Source organism: Haplochromis burtoni, unplaced genomic scaffold (assembly GCF_018398535.1).
Source record: "Haplochromis burtoni strain Fernald_Lab_line unplaced genomic scaffold, NCSU_Asbu1 Contig_145, whole genome shotgun sequence".
Lineage (NCBI taxonomy): Eukaryota > Metazoa > Chordata > Actinopteri > Cichliformes > Cichlidae > Haplochromis > Haplochromis burtoni.
Window position 1 is genome coordinate 96749 of NW_024582506.1, and position 20553 is coordinate 117301.

Below are 20553 nucleotides of genomic sequence, written 5' to 3' on the forward strand. Positions count from 1 at the left end.
TTGTTGGAGGAAAAATACTATTTTACGCCTGTCAAACTGAGTGATCTTTGGCAATTTGCATACATTCAAATGAAGTAATGTGAGCAAAATACATGCAAATAAGACGATGGAAAATTGGTTCTTGTTCAATATGTAGATACCATACTGGTTTCCATTTTTATGCTTGAATGACTCACAGGTCAGAGTTAAGTAGCTTAAACACAAACATTCTCAGAAGATGGTTGGGTACAAAGACTGGATTCAAATTGAGGGAAAGAGCAGGCAACATCCAAATAAAAACTTGAAAAAGCCACTCAGGAAGCCTGAAGAATTATTGTTCAAGAACAATTAAAGAAAAAATATATAATAGAAAGGTCTCTTGGGAGCAAAATATAAAGAAATTAGGGGGTAGCTCAAGACATTTGCACAGTACTGTACCTAACTTGCAGGCAAAAAAATTGAAACAATAGAATCAGTAAGCAGGTTTGTGTAATCTACCTTCAAACAAATTTCACACAAAGACCACAATTTTGACACATACGTTCCAAAAACATTTAATTTGCTTTAAGAAAGAAGGATTACAGTACACACTGATCCATTCAGGCAAGAGGTCACCAATTAGGAATAAATAACTGGCCATGTTAATACAAACTATGCTTCCTTTCTTTGTACAGCTGCTAAAAGAACGAATGAAGCCACTAATAATCATAACATGACGTTGTCTTGTGGATCTCTAAAAAACTTTTTAGAAACATTTATCTTAATTTCTTTATTAAACATTAACAACAACTTTAGATTCATAGTTAGGCAAGTAGAGAAGAAAGCAGCTAATCTCATGCTCACGATTCCTGTTCCCTTTTTGTGAAGACGTTTTAAGGTAAAGTTGTCCTTTCAGTATCTGATTTGTGTCGTTTTGCCAAAGCATTCCCTCAACTAAATGTCACAAAACCTGACTTGTTCTGGACTTCACTGGCAGTTCTGGACTTCACTGGCAGCTATTACCATCCAGTGACTCATGGCATTGTTACACCAGTATTAGGCACTAGGAGTGAGTGTGGCATTGCTGCCCAAAGGTGAAACAGCCTCAGGTCCAGACTCCAGAAGTAACTCAGTTCCTGACTTGTGGTTTTGAACCACCTGAAGGAAGCACCGAACAGACTCCCAATCAGTGTCTTCAAACAATCATAATCTTCAACCCGAGCAAGTATAAAAGCATGTTCTGAAGCTTATTATACAAATTCCCCTTTTAAGGTGTGCTGTGTGAAAACAGTCAAGTAATACCACGAGTGAAAGACCTAGTATTGTGCATTTAGTGGCATTCCACTGTCACAAAAAAGGTTGCACTCCCACACTTAGACCTGCTGTGGAAGAACTACTGATATAGCTTTATAGAATATAGATTTTTCTTTAATAAGGACATCACATTGTTAATAAAATATAACCTGTAATAAGGCCATGTTGAGCGTGAGCACAAACAAAGGCACCTTGATGAAAGTGTGGTTTGATTTACTGTCCTTTTCATTACTTTTGGCACATTTTTGGGGTATATTAAGGTCATGGTTGATTTCCTGGCGCTCTGCTCTAACCCAGAGGTATCTGCTACAAAGCAGGAAACCCTGATGCCTCCTATTTGTCTATATAGAAAATAAACAAGGAAAATGTCAAAACAAGCCCCTTTTCTATTACTTAAAAAATAAATGTGTCAGCCTATATATACTCTTCTGAAAGTAAGCCGTTTTGGTCCTCTAATATCAAAATGTACAAAACGTTACAGCTCTTTGTTACACTTTAGGAAAACTGAGACAAAAGGAGGAGATTGTTTGTCACAAAAACAATCTTGATTAGCTGTAGAGGGAAGAAAAAAAGAAATGGTGAAGAATGAAGACCAGGCTCCCCCGTTTGAAGATTTGTGAATTAGCCCGAACGATCGCCCTTTGAGGGCACGTCTGAAGGAGTTTTTCACACATTCACGTCATATGGGAATAACCTCCGCGGCAACATAATTACATGCAACCTCATGGTAAAATTCAGCAGAATGTTGTTGCTCGTGGTATATGTTTGTCAGCAATGAGAACATAAGTATTCTTCTTATGAAATCTTAAGAATACTAATTACAATACAATTAATGTGGAAGAAATAGTTAATTTGGTTTAATAGATTTGAAAGTAAAATATTGCAGATTATTACTGAACGATCTGAATGGTAGGAAATTCATCCATAAAAGAAAAGAAGGAAAAGAAAGAGCAGTGCTGAAGTGAACTGAAAGCTGAGGTGACCACCATTTTCAAGTAAGCATCTGCTGCATTTCCCATATGATTTGAATGCAGCGCTGTTTTTTGTTTGTTTTTTGCTTGAAGAGGCAGAGTCAGAACTGTTTCTTCGGCAGAGGGAGGTGGGCAGGGGTTAGAAGTATGGAACGGCCGTTAGTTTGTACCACTTGACCGTCTCGTTGCTGAGGTCAAAGTCTTTGAGCCTGAGCGTAATGCCACCCAGGAAGTAGTTCTCACGCAGCGACTCAGCACTGAGCACGCTCAGCTGCAGCTCCCGAAGGCCCAGAGTTTCTTTGCTGTAGCCGCTGTACACCAGCTGTGGAAGAAGAGAATGGAAAAGTTAGCAAAGTGAGTGTCTTTAGGCAGCTGACCATGAAGTTCTTGGATTTCAGTACCTCAGTAGAACATCTTCATATCAAAAATAAATCTGTAAATATCAAAATAGTCTAACATTTTTACGATCAAGGTTCTTAACAATGCCATACTAGATAATAAATATAGCTTATAGTATTTCCTAACCATCTCATTGAAGGTAGGATTCCTGGTTTTCCTTGAGATCTTTGTCTTGCGTTTGGAAGTCTTGTGTGGATCTGGAAGCAGGTAAGTCTTCACATACGGGTTGGGATCTGTTCCATCTTCAGAAACCTGACAGGAAAGAGACGGATTAATTGTATGACAACAGAGAGAAATAGAAAAAGAATGAAATGACATGAACGCATCAAAACAGTATTTCAAAATATATATTTAATTCTTGAAGCCTACCAGGTCTCTGATGTGCATGACCATGATGAATAGAGTACTATTCCTGTAGGAGATTGACAGCTTCACTTCTCCTTCCACCCGACCAGAAGTGGGACTCAGTGGAGGCTCTGCAACAGTCACACGCCACACATAACTCTTATGAATCTGGATGCATGCAAATGCATTTTAAAATGCATATGCATTTTAAATTTTTATTCAATGAACCATTAAATATTTTTGCCTACAAACTCAGAGTGACTTGACAAACTGGTAAATTACTTGTCGATATTTATAAACAGTACATGGCTTAATGATAACACAGTAATGAAAGCAAAAGCACAGTGTCAAGAAAATGACAAACAGTAAATGGAAATGAAAAGTGATGGTATTTACCAGGTGCTTTGGCCATGGCATCCACACCTTCTGTCTTGTCATCCCGCGCAATTGGATGAAAGAATGTGTAGATCAGGTCACACTAGAAGAAGACCAGAAAGACTGAAAATCTATTCCTGATTACTATCATTCCAGTATACGGAGTGTGTTTGTTTGTGTGTCTGCATACCTGGGTAACCTCTGTGGAGCTTCTCATCAGGTTGTGGACATAGTTATTGAGCTCCAGCTTCCTCTTGGCTGCTACTTCTTTAATTTGGCTTCGGCCAAGCACCATTTTGCTGGGGAAACTAGAGAAAAAGAGAAGCAAGGTATGATTAGCCGATCTACTTTACAGAATCTGATGTAACACTTAGACCGGCAGTCACAACACTGATTACAAAAACAAAACAAAACACCAATTCATTATTAGGCTTACAGCAGGATGGCATTTTGGGAGTGTTAGCGAAGATTGCATCATCTCCAAAACATGATAATTAACTGGCCAGTTCACTATCTTACAGGTTTTAATTAGATTGATGACATTGTTGGATGATAAGGGAGTAAGCGGGTGGTGACAAAACTACCTTGGCAGCTTCCAGAGAGGGAAGAGGATAGTCAGTTTATTGTGGAGCTCTTGAAACTCGTCAAAAGTGCGGAAGACAAACTGTGGCTCATTCTGACCTTCCCTCAGGAGTCTCACCACATAGATCTGCACAGAGCGGAGAAACAGCCAGTTTACAGTTTGGGCAAAATCCAGTATGAGACGAAAAAGGAAAATCGAAAACAAAATGAGACTTCACTGGTGCTCACATAGTGCTTGTCTGGGTTATATCTCTTCTGAAAGGAGAAGATGGAGGCGTGGACGATGCGTCCCTCTTGTTTCAGAGTATATGTCTTCGGGGAGAAAGAGAGGATTGGCTCGTCATTGGCCGGCAGACCAGAGAATCGTAGCTGGGCAAGGTTGTGGATGAAGAAGTTGAACTTGGTGGCCACACTTCCTAGACTGGACTCTATGAGCCTGGGACAGTTAGAAAATAAGGGGAGGAAATCTGCATTAGATCAGGTGAAAATGAAACTAAATATTTAACATGCCAAAGACACAATTTTTAACTATGCTCCCTTGACCTTTGGCTATGTGAAGAAATAAACATTCAAAGCACATTTCCAGTTTCAATCCAGTCTGACTGGTCTTTCAAAAAACAAGCATGCCTTGTTCTGGTTGTACTTTCGTTGTGTTGTTGCATAGCGAGATAGCAGCTATTCCTGTTTTGCTTCTAATCATGTACTGCCACCTGGTGGACTTTTAGTATCTGACATCATAAACTGTACACTAAAGTATATCTTGCTACAAAACCTGCCACGTAGAGTGGAATGAATCAGAGAAAAGTATTAAAGTTGAACAAAAATGTGCTAAACCCCCCCCCCCACCTGAAACAATAAACATGTCAAAATGTTTTTAGTTTTGTTTTTTGGACTGGAGGAGAAAGATGTTAATACATTTACCTGGTAAAGAAGATGGTGGCTTCAGCATCTGTGTTGTGTGGCTGCAGTGCATCAAACACATACTTTAAATCTTGAGAGCCGGTTAGCTCTGGGAGACCTGATGACATCATCTACAACAGACAGAGAAACACATGCCTGATATTTGAGGTGAATACCACTTGGTGACTTTTTTTGAGTTATCTGAAGTAGTTTTCTGCATGTTGGCCCACTTATTACTCAGAACTTTCTAACTCTGCTGTGTGTTTAGTTTGGAATATGTGCTTACTGGTGCTGCTTAATTGCACCGACAGGTGTGTCTACTATTTTGTTTGTCCAATGTATAATCAGCGAGGTCAGGCAAAGAATCAGTATAATTCAGTTCAGTTCAGTGACACCAAGACTGTCTCCGTTAGAAATGCAATAAACAGAAGTCTTTTCACTTAAGCAGAGCCTCTAAGTTTATTGCACACAAATTTCTAGGACAGAGAGGCGTTGATTTATTATGAATGCTCTTGGTTTGCATATCTTGTTATTTTGGCTCTTGCAGGTGTAAAAGAAAACAAGGTGACAAAAAGGAGGCCAATACCAGTAATAGGGACAGATGAAGATGTTAAATGGCACAGTCAGCAGTACAAAAGTACAAGAACAAAACTCGTTTTACCATCAATGTGTGTATGAACAGCTAGTGCTATGTACTATGCACACGTGTGTATGTACTCGGGCTTGTTTGTTTTGTTTTCTCTCTCACCAGTGACAACAAGTTAAGGAAAAGCCCGGAGTTCTTGCGGATGAGGTTGTAGGCTTGGCAACACAGGTCCACAAACAGCTGGAAGCGGCTGGTGGGCCGCTCGCCTCCGTTAATGACGTACGCCATGTCAGAGGTCAGAACAAACGGAGCTCGGTCTCTGATGGGAAAAAAGGGTGGAGACAAGATTTGACATCAGCTTCTCATAAAAGAGCAAAAAGTTTTTCATCACTTGTTTAAACCTCTGGGAAAACATGGCCTAAATTGACATCCTCCCTCACGTAAAACACTAAAAAAGGAGTATGTATGAATTAATACATAAATAAATTAATAAATGAATGTATAAACATTTCAGCAAGAAAATGTTCCAAGGCCAAAAATAGAAGAGTAGTTGTAACAGAGCCAACCTGGACACTGTGTGAAAAATCTCAGTTAAGAATCAGGTCATGACTGAAAACACACATTAATCTTACTGTGCTCAAAGTCATTATCCTCTGCTCCTGAAATACAGTCACCCACAAAGGAATTGTGGGGCCTTTGAGCACAGGGATGTACTGTAATATCTTACTATGCACAAAGTCTTCGGTGGGGTAGGTATATAATTTTTCGGGATTTGTTTGTTTTTTCACCTCATCTTGGGTGCTTGACATACCTTTCATCCATAAAAGTGAAGATCACACTTTTTAAATTGTTTGTGACAACTTAACACATTAGTTCTAAAGGCAGTCAAAACAAACAACAACCAAAAAACACCTGTGTGCTGTGGGAGTCCCCTGGGAACTACGAGGGTTGTAAATCAATCATATCACTACGGCACACCTTCAAAACTTGATAGCGCGACAAAGCATCCTTTATCTGACAAGCAATTTCACACTTGCATCCATGATACATGTGAGATTTGATCATCACCTCTTGAAGCTGCCAAACATCTGGGCATGGCCCAGGAATTTGCCAAAGTCGATGTGAAACATGTGACCAGTGGAGCGCAGCATGATATTATCATTATGACGATCACAGATGCCAAGCACGTAGGTTGCAACACAGCATCCAGCACAAGAGTAGATGAAGTTCTCCGAAGCCTAAAGGAGAGGAGAAAAGGGTATTTTAAGCATGGCTAAATAAAGCGAGTACTGCAATGAAATTTAAAAAAAAAAAAAAAGGTTGCATGTTTGGATTAAGGTTTCACATTTATAAGGGTCAAAGGTCAAACAGACTAACAAGTGCTTTAAATTTCATGAGAATATGTATCACCTTCTCATACTCATCCTCAGCGGGGTTGTACTTGCGAAGCCATTCTGCCAGTGGTTTGTCCTTAAAAGATCCTGTCACGCCGTACTCCACCTGGATCTTTCTGAGGGTGTCAGAAGAAGGCACCAACTCTACCATACCTACACAACAGCAAATCTTTTATTAACACTACACTGGCTATATAGTATATTTAACTGTAAATGTGGTAATTGGTTTACTCAACAAATTAGCTACATGGCAGGAATGCTTTCTAATAATGCTAGGAGCAATTTCAGATTAAACAGACAAAAAGGTGTAGGAGTATTTTTAGTACACATGTGTGCTTGGTTTGTAAATGGATGTTTAAAGCCGACTGACGGGAGTGTGTCTTTATGTGCTTGTCTGTTACCTTTGTCCTTGCCAGTGGAGATGCATTTGAAATTTACAATGCGGAGGTCTAGACCCTCCTGCAGCCAGATTCGGTCCATGATGCGAATCATCTGCAGAGCCAACATGTCCTGCCTCAGGTCTTCTCCGACCTGATGCATGCAGGTAGATCAAGAGAGAGCTAGTTTATACACACATAGGGAATCTTTTCTACTCTGTGCAATAAGTCTTTACAAAATTTGTCAATCAGAGAATCCTTAGCACTCCATCTTTTTAGTTCAGTATAGTATTTATTTAAATACCTTGCACTGTTTCTTACAGTAAGCACAATATACACAAGAGTAATTACATATTATTTTTACCCATTTTTATTTTATTGAGGCACTTTAATTATCAAATCATTTGTTTTGTTATTCTTTTTCTGTTGAGATATTTAATTTTTTAAAAATACATTATTTATGGAAATATTTGTTTTTTTTATTAAGCCACTTCATTTTGCATTTGTTGTTTGAGTAAACTGTATCTATCAATTACTGGCTGGTTTAAACTTCAGCCACCAGGGGGTGCAGTGTTCAGATCAAGACTACGTAAACAGTTACAACATGTTTGTGTGCTACTGTGGGCTCCACTCATAAAACATGCAAACATGCATGAAAGACACACTCGAACCTGTTCTCAGGCGTTGTTTGACTTACTGATGAGTGTACTCATTTTCAGCATTTTACATTGGGCGTGTGTGATTGTGTGTCTGCGCATACACTACCTTGAACATAACATTGATCTCTTCTCCCAAGGGGTCGGCGTTGACCAATGCCAGTTTGAGGGGAACAGCGTTGGAGTTGAAGAAGGAACAGGCCTACACACAAACAGCAATATCCTCTGCATTACATCACACTGTTATGTTGTCTTCCGAGACACATCCCAAAGTGATTTAGTGATTAGTGATTTCTCTACGGTTTTGATTTATTCGAGGATGTTTTTAAACCTGCATGTTACTCGGAAAAGACAGCCTGTGAACATTTAGCATTTTCTGAAATGTTATCATCCAGTAACTTCAGCAGGATAAACAAAGTAATGACTTTGAATAATGTAAAGACACTTATATATATATTTTTTTTAAAATTGCGAAAAATCATGCCTGCATAAATCATACGAGCTATAAAAAAGGTACAGCAAGGTTTTGATTAAGGCTCACAGGATGGGGGCTCACACTGGCAGCTGTCATTTTTGTCCTGGTTTGTAGTTGATACCATAAGAGAAAGTAGCTGTAGCATTTCTTAATACAAGCTACATTTACCAGTGCTAGAAAGCTTTATTGTGCAGTGGTTGGTGGAAGAGAGTGGCTACAATTAGTCCGGTTCAGGACTTCTTCATCAAATCATAATGTGCACAGTAGTACATTTTGTCCTTTTTGCATTCAAGAGGACAGAAAATGTTAACAAAGACCAAACTTTGAGAGCCATGGATGTAAAACTTAATATAAATTTATATTTAATTGCAAATTAACTTATAGCTGGCAAAGCTGAAAGCTAAAATGTGCAGATGGAGGCAGGCAGCATGAGTCACCAAATGTAATCCTTTGTGTCTCATCTCTCACAATTCCCATTGTGCCAAGCAGTGATCCTCCTCTTACTTAGAAGAGTACAGCATTTACAGAAGTATAAATACATCATTTAGGGGATCTCATTAACCATGATAACCATCTCTGTAATATTTGGGAACATTTGTTCACATGCTTTATTTTTTGTTGAAGTTGTAACTTAAGAAGCTCATTTCTTCAATTGTTTGAACTGAAACATTTACAGCAGCAAAATTCAGCTGAGGTTTTCTTCTATTCCTGCTCTGTGGTTGGTTCCATTAAACGATTATTTTATTTATTCTCTACACTTGATAATTTTGTCATCAGATATAGTCAGTATAGTGTAAAAGGTCTGCTGAGCTGGATACAATTTTAAACAACACATAGTTAATGCATAGAGCGCAATCCTTTTTCTTCAGGTACAGCTAATGGTTTCAGATAATTGTTTAACTGTGTTTGTGTGTGTTACCTTAATGTTTAGCTCCTTTGCCACCAGACTGGGGCTGAGGGGCAGTCGGCAGCTGTTCCTCTGAAAGAAGTTCTGAATGTTTTCAAGGCCCTCCTGGAGTGCAACCTAACAAACGCAAACATGCAGATAGGTAAATACACATACACGTTTAGAAAGGACATTCTACATGGCCTTTAACACACGCACGAACACACATGTGCACATGCTAACCTGTCGTGTAGATCCACCAGCCTGTCGGACCCTCTCAGCAACGGCTCCCAGCAGCGTGACCAAGTGAGTCTGCTTCTCCAGCTCTGCCCTCAGCCTGGCTCCGCACAGACACAGCAGGACACCCAGCACCCGCTCATAGCGCTGTCCCCAGGTGGAATCTTGCACAGCATCCTTTAGCAGCCTGCAACCATTGTAGATATGGTGATGACCACTTTTTAAAATACATTTTCTTCACATCTATCACATGATTTCTCATATACATGTTCTTAAAGCCTTTAGGATTGTAATTTTTATTTATTTGTTTGCTGTACACTTACCAATAGAGGTAGTGTGCTATGTTTATGTTGCCTTGTGCTCTGGACAGCAAGAACATGACGAGGGCGTTTTTTAGGTGACACTCAAACTTTATTGCCTGGTGGGCATATGAGGAAACAAAAAACAGACTTTGAATTTTAACTGAAGGAATTGTGAGTGAGCACATGAGAAAAAGAATTTTAATAAAGAGGGAATAAATAGATTTAAAGTGGCTGTAAAGCACATATTTTAGTGCAGACCTTTGTACATATAGCTATACCTGTACGAGCTGTGGCAGGTAGTCAGCCAGCTGATCATCGCTGCTCTTCTCAATCCAACTAACAGCCACGCTTCTCACCTCAGTATCTGCAAACCTACACAAACATACATTACAATGAGAGATGGGAGACAACGCACACATTCTATCCTCCTTTATATAAGTAAGGAATTTTTGTATTTGTAAAAATCTGTGTGTGTCTAAGTACTGAGCTCACGCCGTACTTTGAGTCAAGTAGCTCCAGCGCTGTTACGGGGGGCAGGGTGGGCCAGTGGTGCAGCAGGGAGTGAATATGAGCCATGCTGGCCCAGTCCCAGCTGGGCGCACTGGCCAGTACCTTAGGGAGGCTGCTGGGGTGGTCCCTCCGACAGTGGAGCCTATGGTCCCACAGCAGCTGGTGGTCTGCTCGCTTCAGCCTGGGGACAAAGGAGGGGGGGGGATATGTCTAAATGCTGTTTACATAAAATTAAAAGAAAGACTTCAACTCAAAAGTTTTTGAGTTACACACGTATTTAAAAAGATTTGGTCATGACATCTGAAAACTCAGAAATCTCAAAATTATTAAAAAGACTCAAAAGTGATATTTAAAACAGAGACTGGGCCCTTTCAGCAGAATCCTACATAATGCAAAGCGAGCAATAAAATCTCTATAGTTGCAATGCACGTTTAAACAGGAAACTGAACACAAATTGGAAGGACTTCCTCCTTTTATGGTTACATATCTGTCGCATGTTTCACTAAGGTCGACTGCTAGTCCCTGAAAGACAACTAAATCACTTTTTGATGCTCTGCTTTAAACCCAAATCCTGGAGATTACTCTCTCCCCCCCCGACCCCTCAAATAAAAAACTCCAACTTGTACCTGACCCGACCTTCCAGTAGTAATAACAATTAAACTGCCTGCTTCAGGGAGTAAAGGAGTGTTGCACACACAAAAAAGACAGCTCCCGCTACATCAGCACTGATGTGGCTCCACAAGCCCTGTGTCCACAGAGGCTACAGAAATGAATGGACAGGACAGCAAACAGGCGGTGAGAGCCCAGTGAGAGAGAGCTCTGCCTTAAAGTGCCGGTTGAGTCTCGCGGATGTTGGCAGCGTGGAGAGGAGATTTGGCTGGCAGCAGGCATAAGAGAGCATTTAACTGGGCCCGTAGCAGCTGGATGAACACAGACACGCTGGAGCAGACAACAGAGAGGCATGTACTGGGAACTGTGGCTGGCAAAGTCAGCAGCATCTTTTTAAAATCCCTTCTTAAATCTATTAACTCTAATGGATTTTGGGTGGCCTGAAAGAAAGCCAAAAAGCTGCCTGCTTAATGGGAGACTTAACTAGAAATACTCTTTCTGTGCATATCTTTTTAAACTCTCATAACCCCAAGCACTGCAAGTCTAGTACAAGCCTAACTGGCATCAAAAGGGCAACGATTAGAATTTGAAAGCGTATACATTAAATTTGATGAGGTGAATTCTATTACAAAGACTGCCTTACACATCCTATTTATAAGCTTTAGAGTCATTTATCCATTTGCATGAAAAGAAAAAAAAAAACAAGGAAAAAATTAATAAAAAGAATATTGGGTTTTGTTGGATTTTGGACATATGAAGACAAATAATTACAAAAATTGAGAAGTTATTAAATGCAGTAGTTGCTTTGAGCCTCTTGAATAACATCTGTTACGTGCATCAGGCTGAGTAACTCCAAGACTCGCTCTCTAGTGGTTTTAACTGATATCAGTGCTTTTATTTGACACCGCAAAATGCTGATACATTAACTGTTAAATACTTCTGAATTCTGCATTACAATCTTTCCCTTATACTTTAGAAAAACACAGGGAATAATCTCCTACCCAAAATTGGAAGCTCGGCTGCAAATTTTCTCCAGTTTTCGTCGGAGGTCAGGGTCCAGCTCCTCCAGTGTGTGGGGCTCAGGGCTGGGGGCTTCTTTGGGTCCAACATACAAAACATCCACTGGTGAGTTGGGGAAGTTCACCTGAAGGTAACAAAAAAAAACACCAGAGCAGGGCTCAGTTTATTAGTAGGACTAAATTTTTAAGCGGGAAGAAATTTTGAATCAAGGTGTACAGCAACCTCACATATTTCTGCAGAGGAACTTGCACACCAGTATCTACTTGTCTTTTAAAGATATTCTCAACAAGCAAAAGCTGAAGATGTCTGCAATCACCAGGAAAGCTACAAAGTGTCTGTTGATGTTTAGGGGTCCAATACTTTAGGCAGTCATTGCCGGCAACAGATTTTCTACTAAACGTGATGATCCTGTTTGACTTAAAATGTGTCCAGTTGGTTGTAAACAACTACAGATGTAGTTATGTTAATCCAACACACTGTTCTTTGTATTTGATGTAAAATGACTTAGTTCAGCATCATGAACAGCAGTGCTAATACCAATCATATGCAATCATGTTTCCAAAGAACATTTGTGATAAAAAAAGATAAAATAAATAAGATGTAATGATTTGCACTACAAAGAAAATACATCAAAAATGGAAACTTAAAAAAAAGAAAAAAGAAAAAAGATAGTTGGGAAGAAGTCTGCACTAATGTTGTTGCCAACCTGCAGTACGATTCTTTCTGTTGGTACCCTCTTGCGGCTGCCTGCAGAGCTGGCAGCAGCGGCTGCTCCCTGGGCAGATGTCCACAGACACAACAGTCGGGTGCCCCTAGCAAGCACTCTGCAAAAACAGTCGGCAATAAACAACAAGAGCAAGCAATCCTAAGAAGAATGGCAAGAATATAAAGTTTTATGATCCTTTAATGTTAATTTCTGGCTTGCTAATTTTTTTTATATTTTTTGTTTTAGAGATTCAAAAAAGTAAAAGTTCCTTTACTTTCATCGATTACTTTTAGTGATTAAAATAACATGTAATAATACAGAACGTGTGATAACTAATATGAACATACTAGGTCAAATAAGTGAAAAACATTAAAACATAGGTACAGCCTTTACCGGCTGCTCTTCTTTCCTCACCGTCTGAAATCAAAGAGTGGCATTGAGACCTTGCCCAGCAGCTCTGGGGCTTTCCTTTGCTTGTTTGAGTCTGGGGAGCCACTGGCATTCTGATTCAGCACCCCAAACAGAGCCAGGCTCAGTATGGACTCCAGTGGGAGCACAGCTACTGCTATGGGGAAATTGATCCTTGGACAGACAAAAAGCAGTGTCAGCAGCATGGACAGACAATAATATTACATTATTGTTTGAAAAAACAGAGAAAGAAAGTGAATTGAGTACACTGAAAAGGAAAGACTTACAGTTCATCCCATTTGATGTGGTAGAAGAAGCTCTTATACGTGCCCACTCTCTTGGACTGGACTGGTTTAAACAAGTTCTTGCCATTGTGGGTGAGGGAACACACCAGGAAGTACTTCTCGTAACTGAAACAACCCCAGAAAACGTGTGGTTATTTGTCCACAACTAACTGCATGTTCTACTGAACACAGAAAACATTGGGCAAAACACGGAGTTCTATCTAGTAGAACTCTAGTAGTCTGTTGATGGCATGTTGCTAGAATAAAGGTATATTTAAGAATAATACAGTTGAGATATGTCCATATGGGAACAGAGGGGCACTCGGCATTTCTTGGTTGCGCTGAGAGGCTGCAACCCTTTCCATCCATCACAAACAGGCTGCAGAAGAAGGCACAAGGCCCAAGCAAAATGCAGAAGATGGGTAAACTGTTCACGACAACACTTAAATGTTACTTGTGTTGTGTCCTCACAGTGTGTAAACCTTGATTAGTCTCATATACTGACAGATGATAATGTTGCAGTTGTATTTTATATTTCTCTTCACTTGTGTGTTTGTTTAATTGTAAATAGCTTTATAAGAAAAAAGGCAGATACAAAACTATAACAAATCATTTCAGCCTATGTGAAGCTATGTTGCAGCTTAATTTAATCTGTTTCTTTATTTAAGACCAGAATACACTGAAAATGTTTGCCTATTTTTAGTAATGCACTGTATCACAGCTATACAGTTAAAAAAAACCCTTACAAATATGAACAAATGAGGCTGTCTTCTTCAAAGGTACATGTAAGTGTGTAGGGACAGGGGGGCGACTTCTTCGAACCTTCCAACAAGTTTACTGATAAAAATACTGACAGCAGTGCATATATACATACTGCTATTATTAAGCCATGAACATCCATCACAGGTTATGCGAGTCAGCCTGATTACCTTGGTAAATGGCCTGTATTTATATAGCGCTTTATTAGTCCCTAAGGACCCCAAAGCGCTTTACATATCCAGTCATCCACCCATTCACACACACATTCACACACTGGTGATGGCAAGCTACTTGTAGCCACAGCCACCCTGGGGCGCACTGACAGAGGCGAGGCTGCCGGACACTGGCGCCACCGGGCCCTCTGACCACCACCAGTAGGCAACGGGTGAAGTGTCTTGCCCAAGGACACAACGACCGAGACTGTCCAAGCCGGGGCTCGAACCGGCAACCTTCCGATTACAAGGCGAACTCCCAACTCTTGAGCCACGATCGCCACCTTAATTACAACAAGACCATGTATTCAAGGAACATATTTAGTACCTGCTCACACAGAACTAAAAAAATTAAAAACCTTTCCCAGACTTTTGCAAAGGCACCTCAGTGATATTCATATCGTAGATTCAACCCACTATCACTGTGTCAACTTGTGTCAAGCAGAGGTTTGCTAAGAACAGGCCCCAAAAATTTTTTTTTGTTATGACAGGGAAGAAAGAAGAGGAGAAGGACAAACCCCAAAACAAAACAGGTATATATGATTACATTCCTGCTGCCTTAATTCTAACGAAGAGTCCCAGAAACCCATGATTAAGCCAAGCTATGAAATACCAGGCCCTGAAACTGGCGCCGGTTGTACCTGTGCTTGGATAGAGCAAAACTATCTGAAAAAAACTATCAAAAACAAAAAAACAAAAAAACATCGACAAGTACAGTGCCGTCAATGCTTGCACACCAGTAGACCAGAGATAAGGTCTAATCATCTCACACCTTTGTGACTGAGCCTGTGACTATATACAACACTCTAATTTAAGTAAGGCTTCCGTTCTCTTGATATAAACTAACAGCAAAAAAATAAACGGCATCTTCAACATACTGCATCTTTGATGCATAAAAAAAAAAGTCATCCAGTATTTAATTTTTCACACAGGTCTGTTTTCAAAAAGTGATTTCCACACGTGCACCAGAGCATGTCTTTTCTACCTAACAGAGAGAATGTAAATTTGAATGGCAATGATTGAAATTGAAGGTGTCGAGTGGATGCCACATGTCCTGTCTCCAGCACAATCTAATTGGCGTTTTCAGTAATGACCTTGAGTCTGATGCAGACCATATTCTGTTGTATACTAAATAAATAAAATATACATGTAAATAAAAGAAAACTGATGATGTATTTTCACTACAATCAGCCTGATCTGCTGCTCAGAGCCATCTGTGCTGGCAGCTCTACCACTAGCCGTGGTGTCTCAATATGCTGGCTTCTACTGACACTCCAGATGGAGGACATGCTAGCAACAACAATGCCAAACGCTCAGCTTCAGTAAGGCAGCACTGGTATAACACCACAACACAAACATACTTAGCCACTAATCTGGGACCAGAAATATTGGAATCACTGTGTCCCTCTGCTATAAATATTTTTGGAGGGATCCTCGGAATAACTGTCACTGCAGCAATGTTTGGTGCTGGCTTAAAACAGCTGCTGGAAGAGGCCAAACCAGAGTAAACAGGCCTGTTATTAGACAGTTCCTCTCTTTATAAAAGGCCTAAACGGATGACCAGAAAATTACTATTGAAGGCACACTGCAACAATCCAAAATGATAGATTAAAAACTCTTCCCGTCTTACAGTCAGGGTTACAGCTCCTTTTTTCTTTGATAAGAGCATACAAATTCTTTTCAGATGTTTAGAGATCCTAACGTGGAGGGGGCTTGTCAGAAACGCCCTGATGCTGTTCACCAATGCGTGACAGAGCTGGGAACAGAAAATTCGGTTCAACTGTGTTCCAGACGCACTGAAACTGGACACTGGCATGGAAAAATAAGACACGGGGAGCAACACCAGTGCCATTTGTTTAGTAGAAGAAAACAAGACATTCTGTGACAGTACAGTTTAAGTGACTACTGCTTATTCTGGCACCAATGAAATATGCTCCTCATTCCTAGCTGCTAAACAAATTGTTACTCTATAACACCACATTTGTTGAATCTTATATTGCTATTTGCTAAAAGAGAATTTATCGCTTCTTTGTTCTTGTAAGCATTGCATGCACCTGCAAAATGAAGCAATTATAACTTCAAACTGCTTTCCACCACCTGCTGTCTTTCTTTGATCTTATCTTGCATAAGTAAAACTGGGTGAAGTGTGGGTGGTATACCAAGCAAGTGGGTGATTGTTCATCCATTTGTTCTTACCTAAAAGTTTTAATTATCCTACAGGAAAGAATAAAGTTGTTCAAAACAGCAGCCTTGATAAGGTTTGGTAGAAAATAAAATGTTTTGTTGCAACAAACTTTCAACTTCAGGTTTCATGTGGGTTTCAGCTGTATGCACAAATGACCAGCAACTGGATTATAACAAAGAAAATGCAGATGAAAATGAGAGATCTGTACTTTGTAAAGTGTGACCTACTGTATCAACAAGCAGGAGTTAGTTTGTTACAAACACCCAAAACATGTAGATTTAATAGGTGTCCCGCATAAATATAATCACCCCACCCAGTATGTTTATATTCAGATCTGCATTCATCCACTGACTGCTTACCTGCTGACCCAGTTGGCTGGTATGCCGTGCAAGGCAAACAGTGTGAACTGAAGGTGGTCTGTGGTGCCAGAAGCTTCTTTGCTTCTCTTCGCTTCCACAGTGTCTCCATCGGTAACCTGGGGCAATGGAGGGGACTGGAAGGAGGAGGATGGAGAGGAGAAGGAGCGCAGGTAGAGCTTGGCCAGGTCATAGATGGCCTGTGTTAGCAATGCCATGCTTTCCTCCACAGGACTGGTGAGACCTGTGGATCCATGTTAGGTCAATATGTTATTAACAATGCATCTACAGCTCACTGTTGCAGTGTATTATAGATGGGAGAGCAAACACAGTACGTGATTTTAACTTCATTTTCCTTAGACTGCAAATAATTTGCCAAAATTGTAACACTTTTCAACAAAAGCTGTTTCATCGTAAGGGGTGACAAAGAACTTTGAGCTGAGCTGTTTGAGTCTCACTGTATATTATTTATAGAACTTACCATTTGATGACTGGCCAGATGATGTCAATCCCATCTAGAAAGGAAAGCATGTTGGTCTTAGAAAGGCAAATGAAACTAAGCAATGGTATGAATGAGCTAGCATGTGTGTGTGAAGTATATATGAAGAACGAACCATGGGTGAGCGTGTCCTGGGTAAATTGACAGAGTGTCTTAGTCTTTTGACTGCCTCTGTGATGGCTTGGGTCTCCACCTCATCTAAAGCACAGCACATGTTCTTTACAGTCTGCACCAGCCGATCCACTGTCTTATACTGGGTACTCTAAACAGAGACACAGAGCAGGTTAGTACAGCAACAAACTTCTGCATGCTAAAATTGCATCATTTAGTAAACATTATTTCGTTCTGGAGAAGGTAGCTCAAACACATCTTGAAGCACTCATCAGCAACATGCCAGTTTTAGGGTTGTATTGTCTCACTCCCCCATTCAGGCTGCATTCAATTAACTCACAACAACAAGCAATGGCTGAAAAACATTTTTCTAGAAAACTGCCTTCCAAGAATGACCTGGTTTACTAACACGCATTTCAACAGACACAAAAACGGGCAGGGAATTTGAAAACAATGTTTGGGGTATTTTACGACACTATTAGTTTTTATTAGACTAAACTTTGAATTTTTTTTTTTAAACAAACTACCATCCTAATCATTTAACAATATTTTCTCTAATTGCACGTACCTCATTCTGTAGGCAGATGTTGACTTGATTGTGATAGCCTTCCAAATAATCAGCCAGACCTTGTCTTCATGAAGAGACACAGATATTAGGCGTGATCAAACAGTTCTTAAATCAGAGACATTGAAAAAGACACAAAAAAACCCCCCTCCAAAAACAGATGAACCTCATGTGATTTAAATTTGGCGAACCCCTCCATCAAGACAATCTTCTTGCTGACTTTTGCTTTTAGTGCAGCTGCCATTTCTAGATCGCTCTGTGAACATTCTGCTTGTGTGTCCCTCCATTGTTTTAAAACCATTACCTTTCAACTTAATTTCCATTTTGGGGAACGTGATGAAGTAGTAGGGATACAAGTCTGGTGAGCAAGATGGGACAACTGTGCTTATGTGGCAAAAAAACAAGAAAAAAACAAAACAAAAATCATATTTGTTTTCAATGAGTCATGTTTGACAAGTGCTATAGTTCTTCTCCCTTAGACACCTCAGGAAATTACATAGGCAATATTGTTACAGTGCTGCCTTCTTCTCTTTGAATGAAAGCTGCTGAAAAGTGCTCCATTCAGAGCTGGGGACTAAATTTTCAACACCATTTAATGAATGTATATTTGCTCTTGGCATACATTTGAGAACCAGAGTGCAGAATGGCAGAGTGCACAGTAAAAAAGGGGTGAGAAAGAGACTCCCATTGAGCAGTCTAAAAATAGCAGCAGCAGTGGAAGCCACCCAGAGGAGAAGTAGACTTTGAAAGAAAGCCAAATTAATATCAGGTAGAGTTTGTTTCTTCTGGGGTTTTTTTTAAGGCAGGCTTCAATTATTTTTTTAATCACATCTAACTTTTCTGGAAAGAGCCAAGAGAGGATTTAAAATAAGTAAAATAACAGTAGGAGTGAAAATACAGGACTAATCATCAACTGAAAATGGAATACCAAGTCTGCTTGTTCTGAAGTTGTTTGTGACATTTCTAACTAATGTAGGATGCTCAGACCTTGTGACATTCTCCTTAAAAGGCCTCTCCACCAGGCCCAGGTGCTTCTCTAAGTTTATGGTAGACTTGTCATCTTCTGCCTAAGTAAAAGAAGGAAAACAGCAACAGTCTATCAACCAAAAGTATATCAGTCAAAACACGATTTTACCATATGAAGACTGCATGTTGTTGGTTTTCAGGAGTGGGTAAGGAGCCCAATGATAGGATGACAGAGTAACTCACAGTGCGTGCCAAGTCCCTTCTCATAGTTGAGTGAGAGAGCAGTTGTAATGTGATCTCATTCTCCCACTTCCTGCAGTTCTGAACGTACTCATGGCTGCCCAGGCTGTGTTTACTGTGGCACGTAGTGACCGATAAAAAGGGTTTAAATCAAAAAAGAAAAGAAAAAACAAACAATTATATGTTAATATTATAGAGCAGTTGTTGAAAACATTTTAAAGGAAGGTTTTAACAGAAAGGGGTTAACCCACTGATGGTGTATACATTTCTCTAAAAGACAAAATAATATTCGCTTATATTTGTGCCTATTTTTTAGCAAATGGGCCATTCAATGAAAACAAAATCAATCAATGCCAGTGACAGAGTTACAGACCCTCGAAGAATAATTTCATCCCAGAGGTGGGATGAAATTTTGCACTTTTTTTTCCCAGCATTTTTTAACCATGATAATTTCCTAACTACAGAAGATAGACATATTTAATGTTCAGGGCTAAAAAACCATTTGTAAGCTCTGTTAAAAACAAAATAAATAAATCAGTATTTTTATACTCGCAGTGTCAGATTCTAAAGGGGAAAAAAAAAAGATTCCTTTTATATTTAAAGAATCCAAATCTCTGTTTCAATAACAAAACTGTGTCTGTGTGACAAAAACAAGCACTTGTACCTCACATATTTTTCTCCATTTTTGATGAAAACTCTGAAAACTGTATTTTTGGTAAACTCTGTAGGATCATATTATCAAGTGGGATATGGTGCTGGTCAAAACAAGTTACCGTTCTCCTTAAAGGTCTTAAAACACATGTTGATACCAGACTCGTATTTTTTCTAATACAGTAAAAGTTTTCCTTGCTAGCTTACTATAAATTCCAATAATCCAAAGATGTAATCCATAATAAAAATACAAGCACTTAAACAACATATGTTTAAAAGTATAAAGTGATGGTTACATACATAATGATTTTACAGTAAATGGTATTGTAGTTCTGAGTGTAGCCAGTGCAAGATTATTAAGCTTTATTCCAGCAAACGGTCGTGCAACAAACACAGCATTAATTTAGCCAGCAACTGATGATGACAGATTAAACACGTTGCCAAGATAGGAGACTCACAGACAAAGAGATGAAAGAGAGAAACTGAGAAAGAGAGTAAAAAAAGGATGAGAAAATAAACTTATTAGAAACTCCTGGGAGAAGTGGCTTCTCACATGCCAGTGTATTAGAAATACTCACTTTTGTAGCACCTCCTCCCGGCCACAGACTTTGAGCAAGTAGCTGGAGAAGTCTACCTTGTCCAAGTCATCATGGACCCAGCACAGAGTCTGACTGATCAACAGTTCCACTGGAGAACTCACTTAAGGAGAAAAAAA

General features: G+C 39.7%; 1 protein-coding gene across 2 annotated transcripts in view; it reads right to left on the reverse strand.

The window, feature by feature from the left end:
- Positions 1-517: 517 nt before the first annotated feature.
- pik3c2a (phosphatidylinositol-4-phosphate 3-kinase, catalytic subunit type 2 alpha) overlaps positions 518-20553 on the reverse strand; it is a 45357-nt gene continuing 25321 nt past the window's right edge. For both annotated transcript variants that reach the window (XM_005931624.3, XM_005931625.3), the window contains exons 5-33: positions 20417-20537; positions 19191-19302; positions 18969-19048; positions 17985-18048; positions 17421-17567; positions 17288-17321; positions 16810-17050; positions 13298-13420; positions 13017-13184; positions 12603-12720; positions 11878-12020; positions 10257-10448; positions 10036-10129; positions 9779-9873; positions 9462-9642; positions 9252-9356; positions 7967-8059; positions 7226-7355; positions 6841-6977; positions 6499-6668; positions 5593-5749; positions 4866-4975; positions 4173-4380; positions 3947-4071; positions 3553-3670; positions 3384-3465; positions 3012-3118; positions 2769-2894; positions 518-2565 (exon numbers count right to left, since the gene is read on the reverse strand). In XM_005931624.3, the coding sequence (XP_005931686.1) occupies positions 2383-2565; positions 2769-2894; positions 3012-3118; positions 3384-3465; positions 3553-3670; positions 3947-4071; positions 4173-4380; positions 4866-4975; positions 5593-5749; positions 6499-6668; positions 6841-6977; positions 7226-7355; positions 7967-8059; positions 9252-9356; positions 9462-9642; positions 9779-9873; positions 10036-10129; positions 10257-10448; positions 11878-12020; positions 12603-12720; positions 13017-13184; positions 13298-13420; positions 16810-17050; positions 17288-17321; positions 17421-17567; positions 17985-18048; positions 18969-19048; positions 19191-19302; positions 20417-20537 (3764 nt within the window). In that variant the 3' untranslated portion in view covers positions 518-2382. The remainder of the gene's footprint in view (positions 2566-2768; positions 2895-3011; positions 3119-3383; positions 3466-3552; positions 3671-3946; positions 4072-4172; positions 4381-4865; positions 4976-5592; positions 5750-6498; positions 6669-6840; positions 6978-7225; positions 7356-7966; positions 8060-9251; positions 9357-9461; positions 9643-9778; positions 9874-10035; positions 10130-10256; positions 10449-11877; positions 12021-12602; positions 12721-13016; positions 13185-13297; positions 13421-16809; positions 17051-17287; positions 17322-17420; positions 17568-17984; positions 18049-18968; positions 19049-19190; positions 19303-20416; positions 20538-20553) is intronic.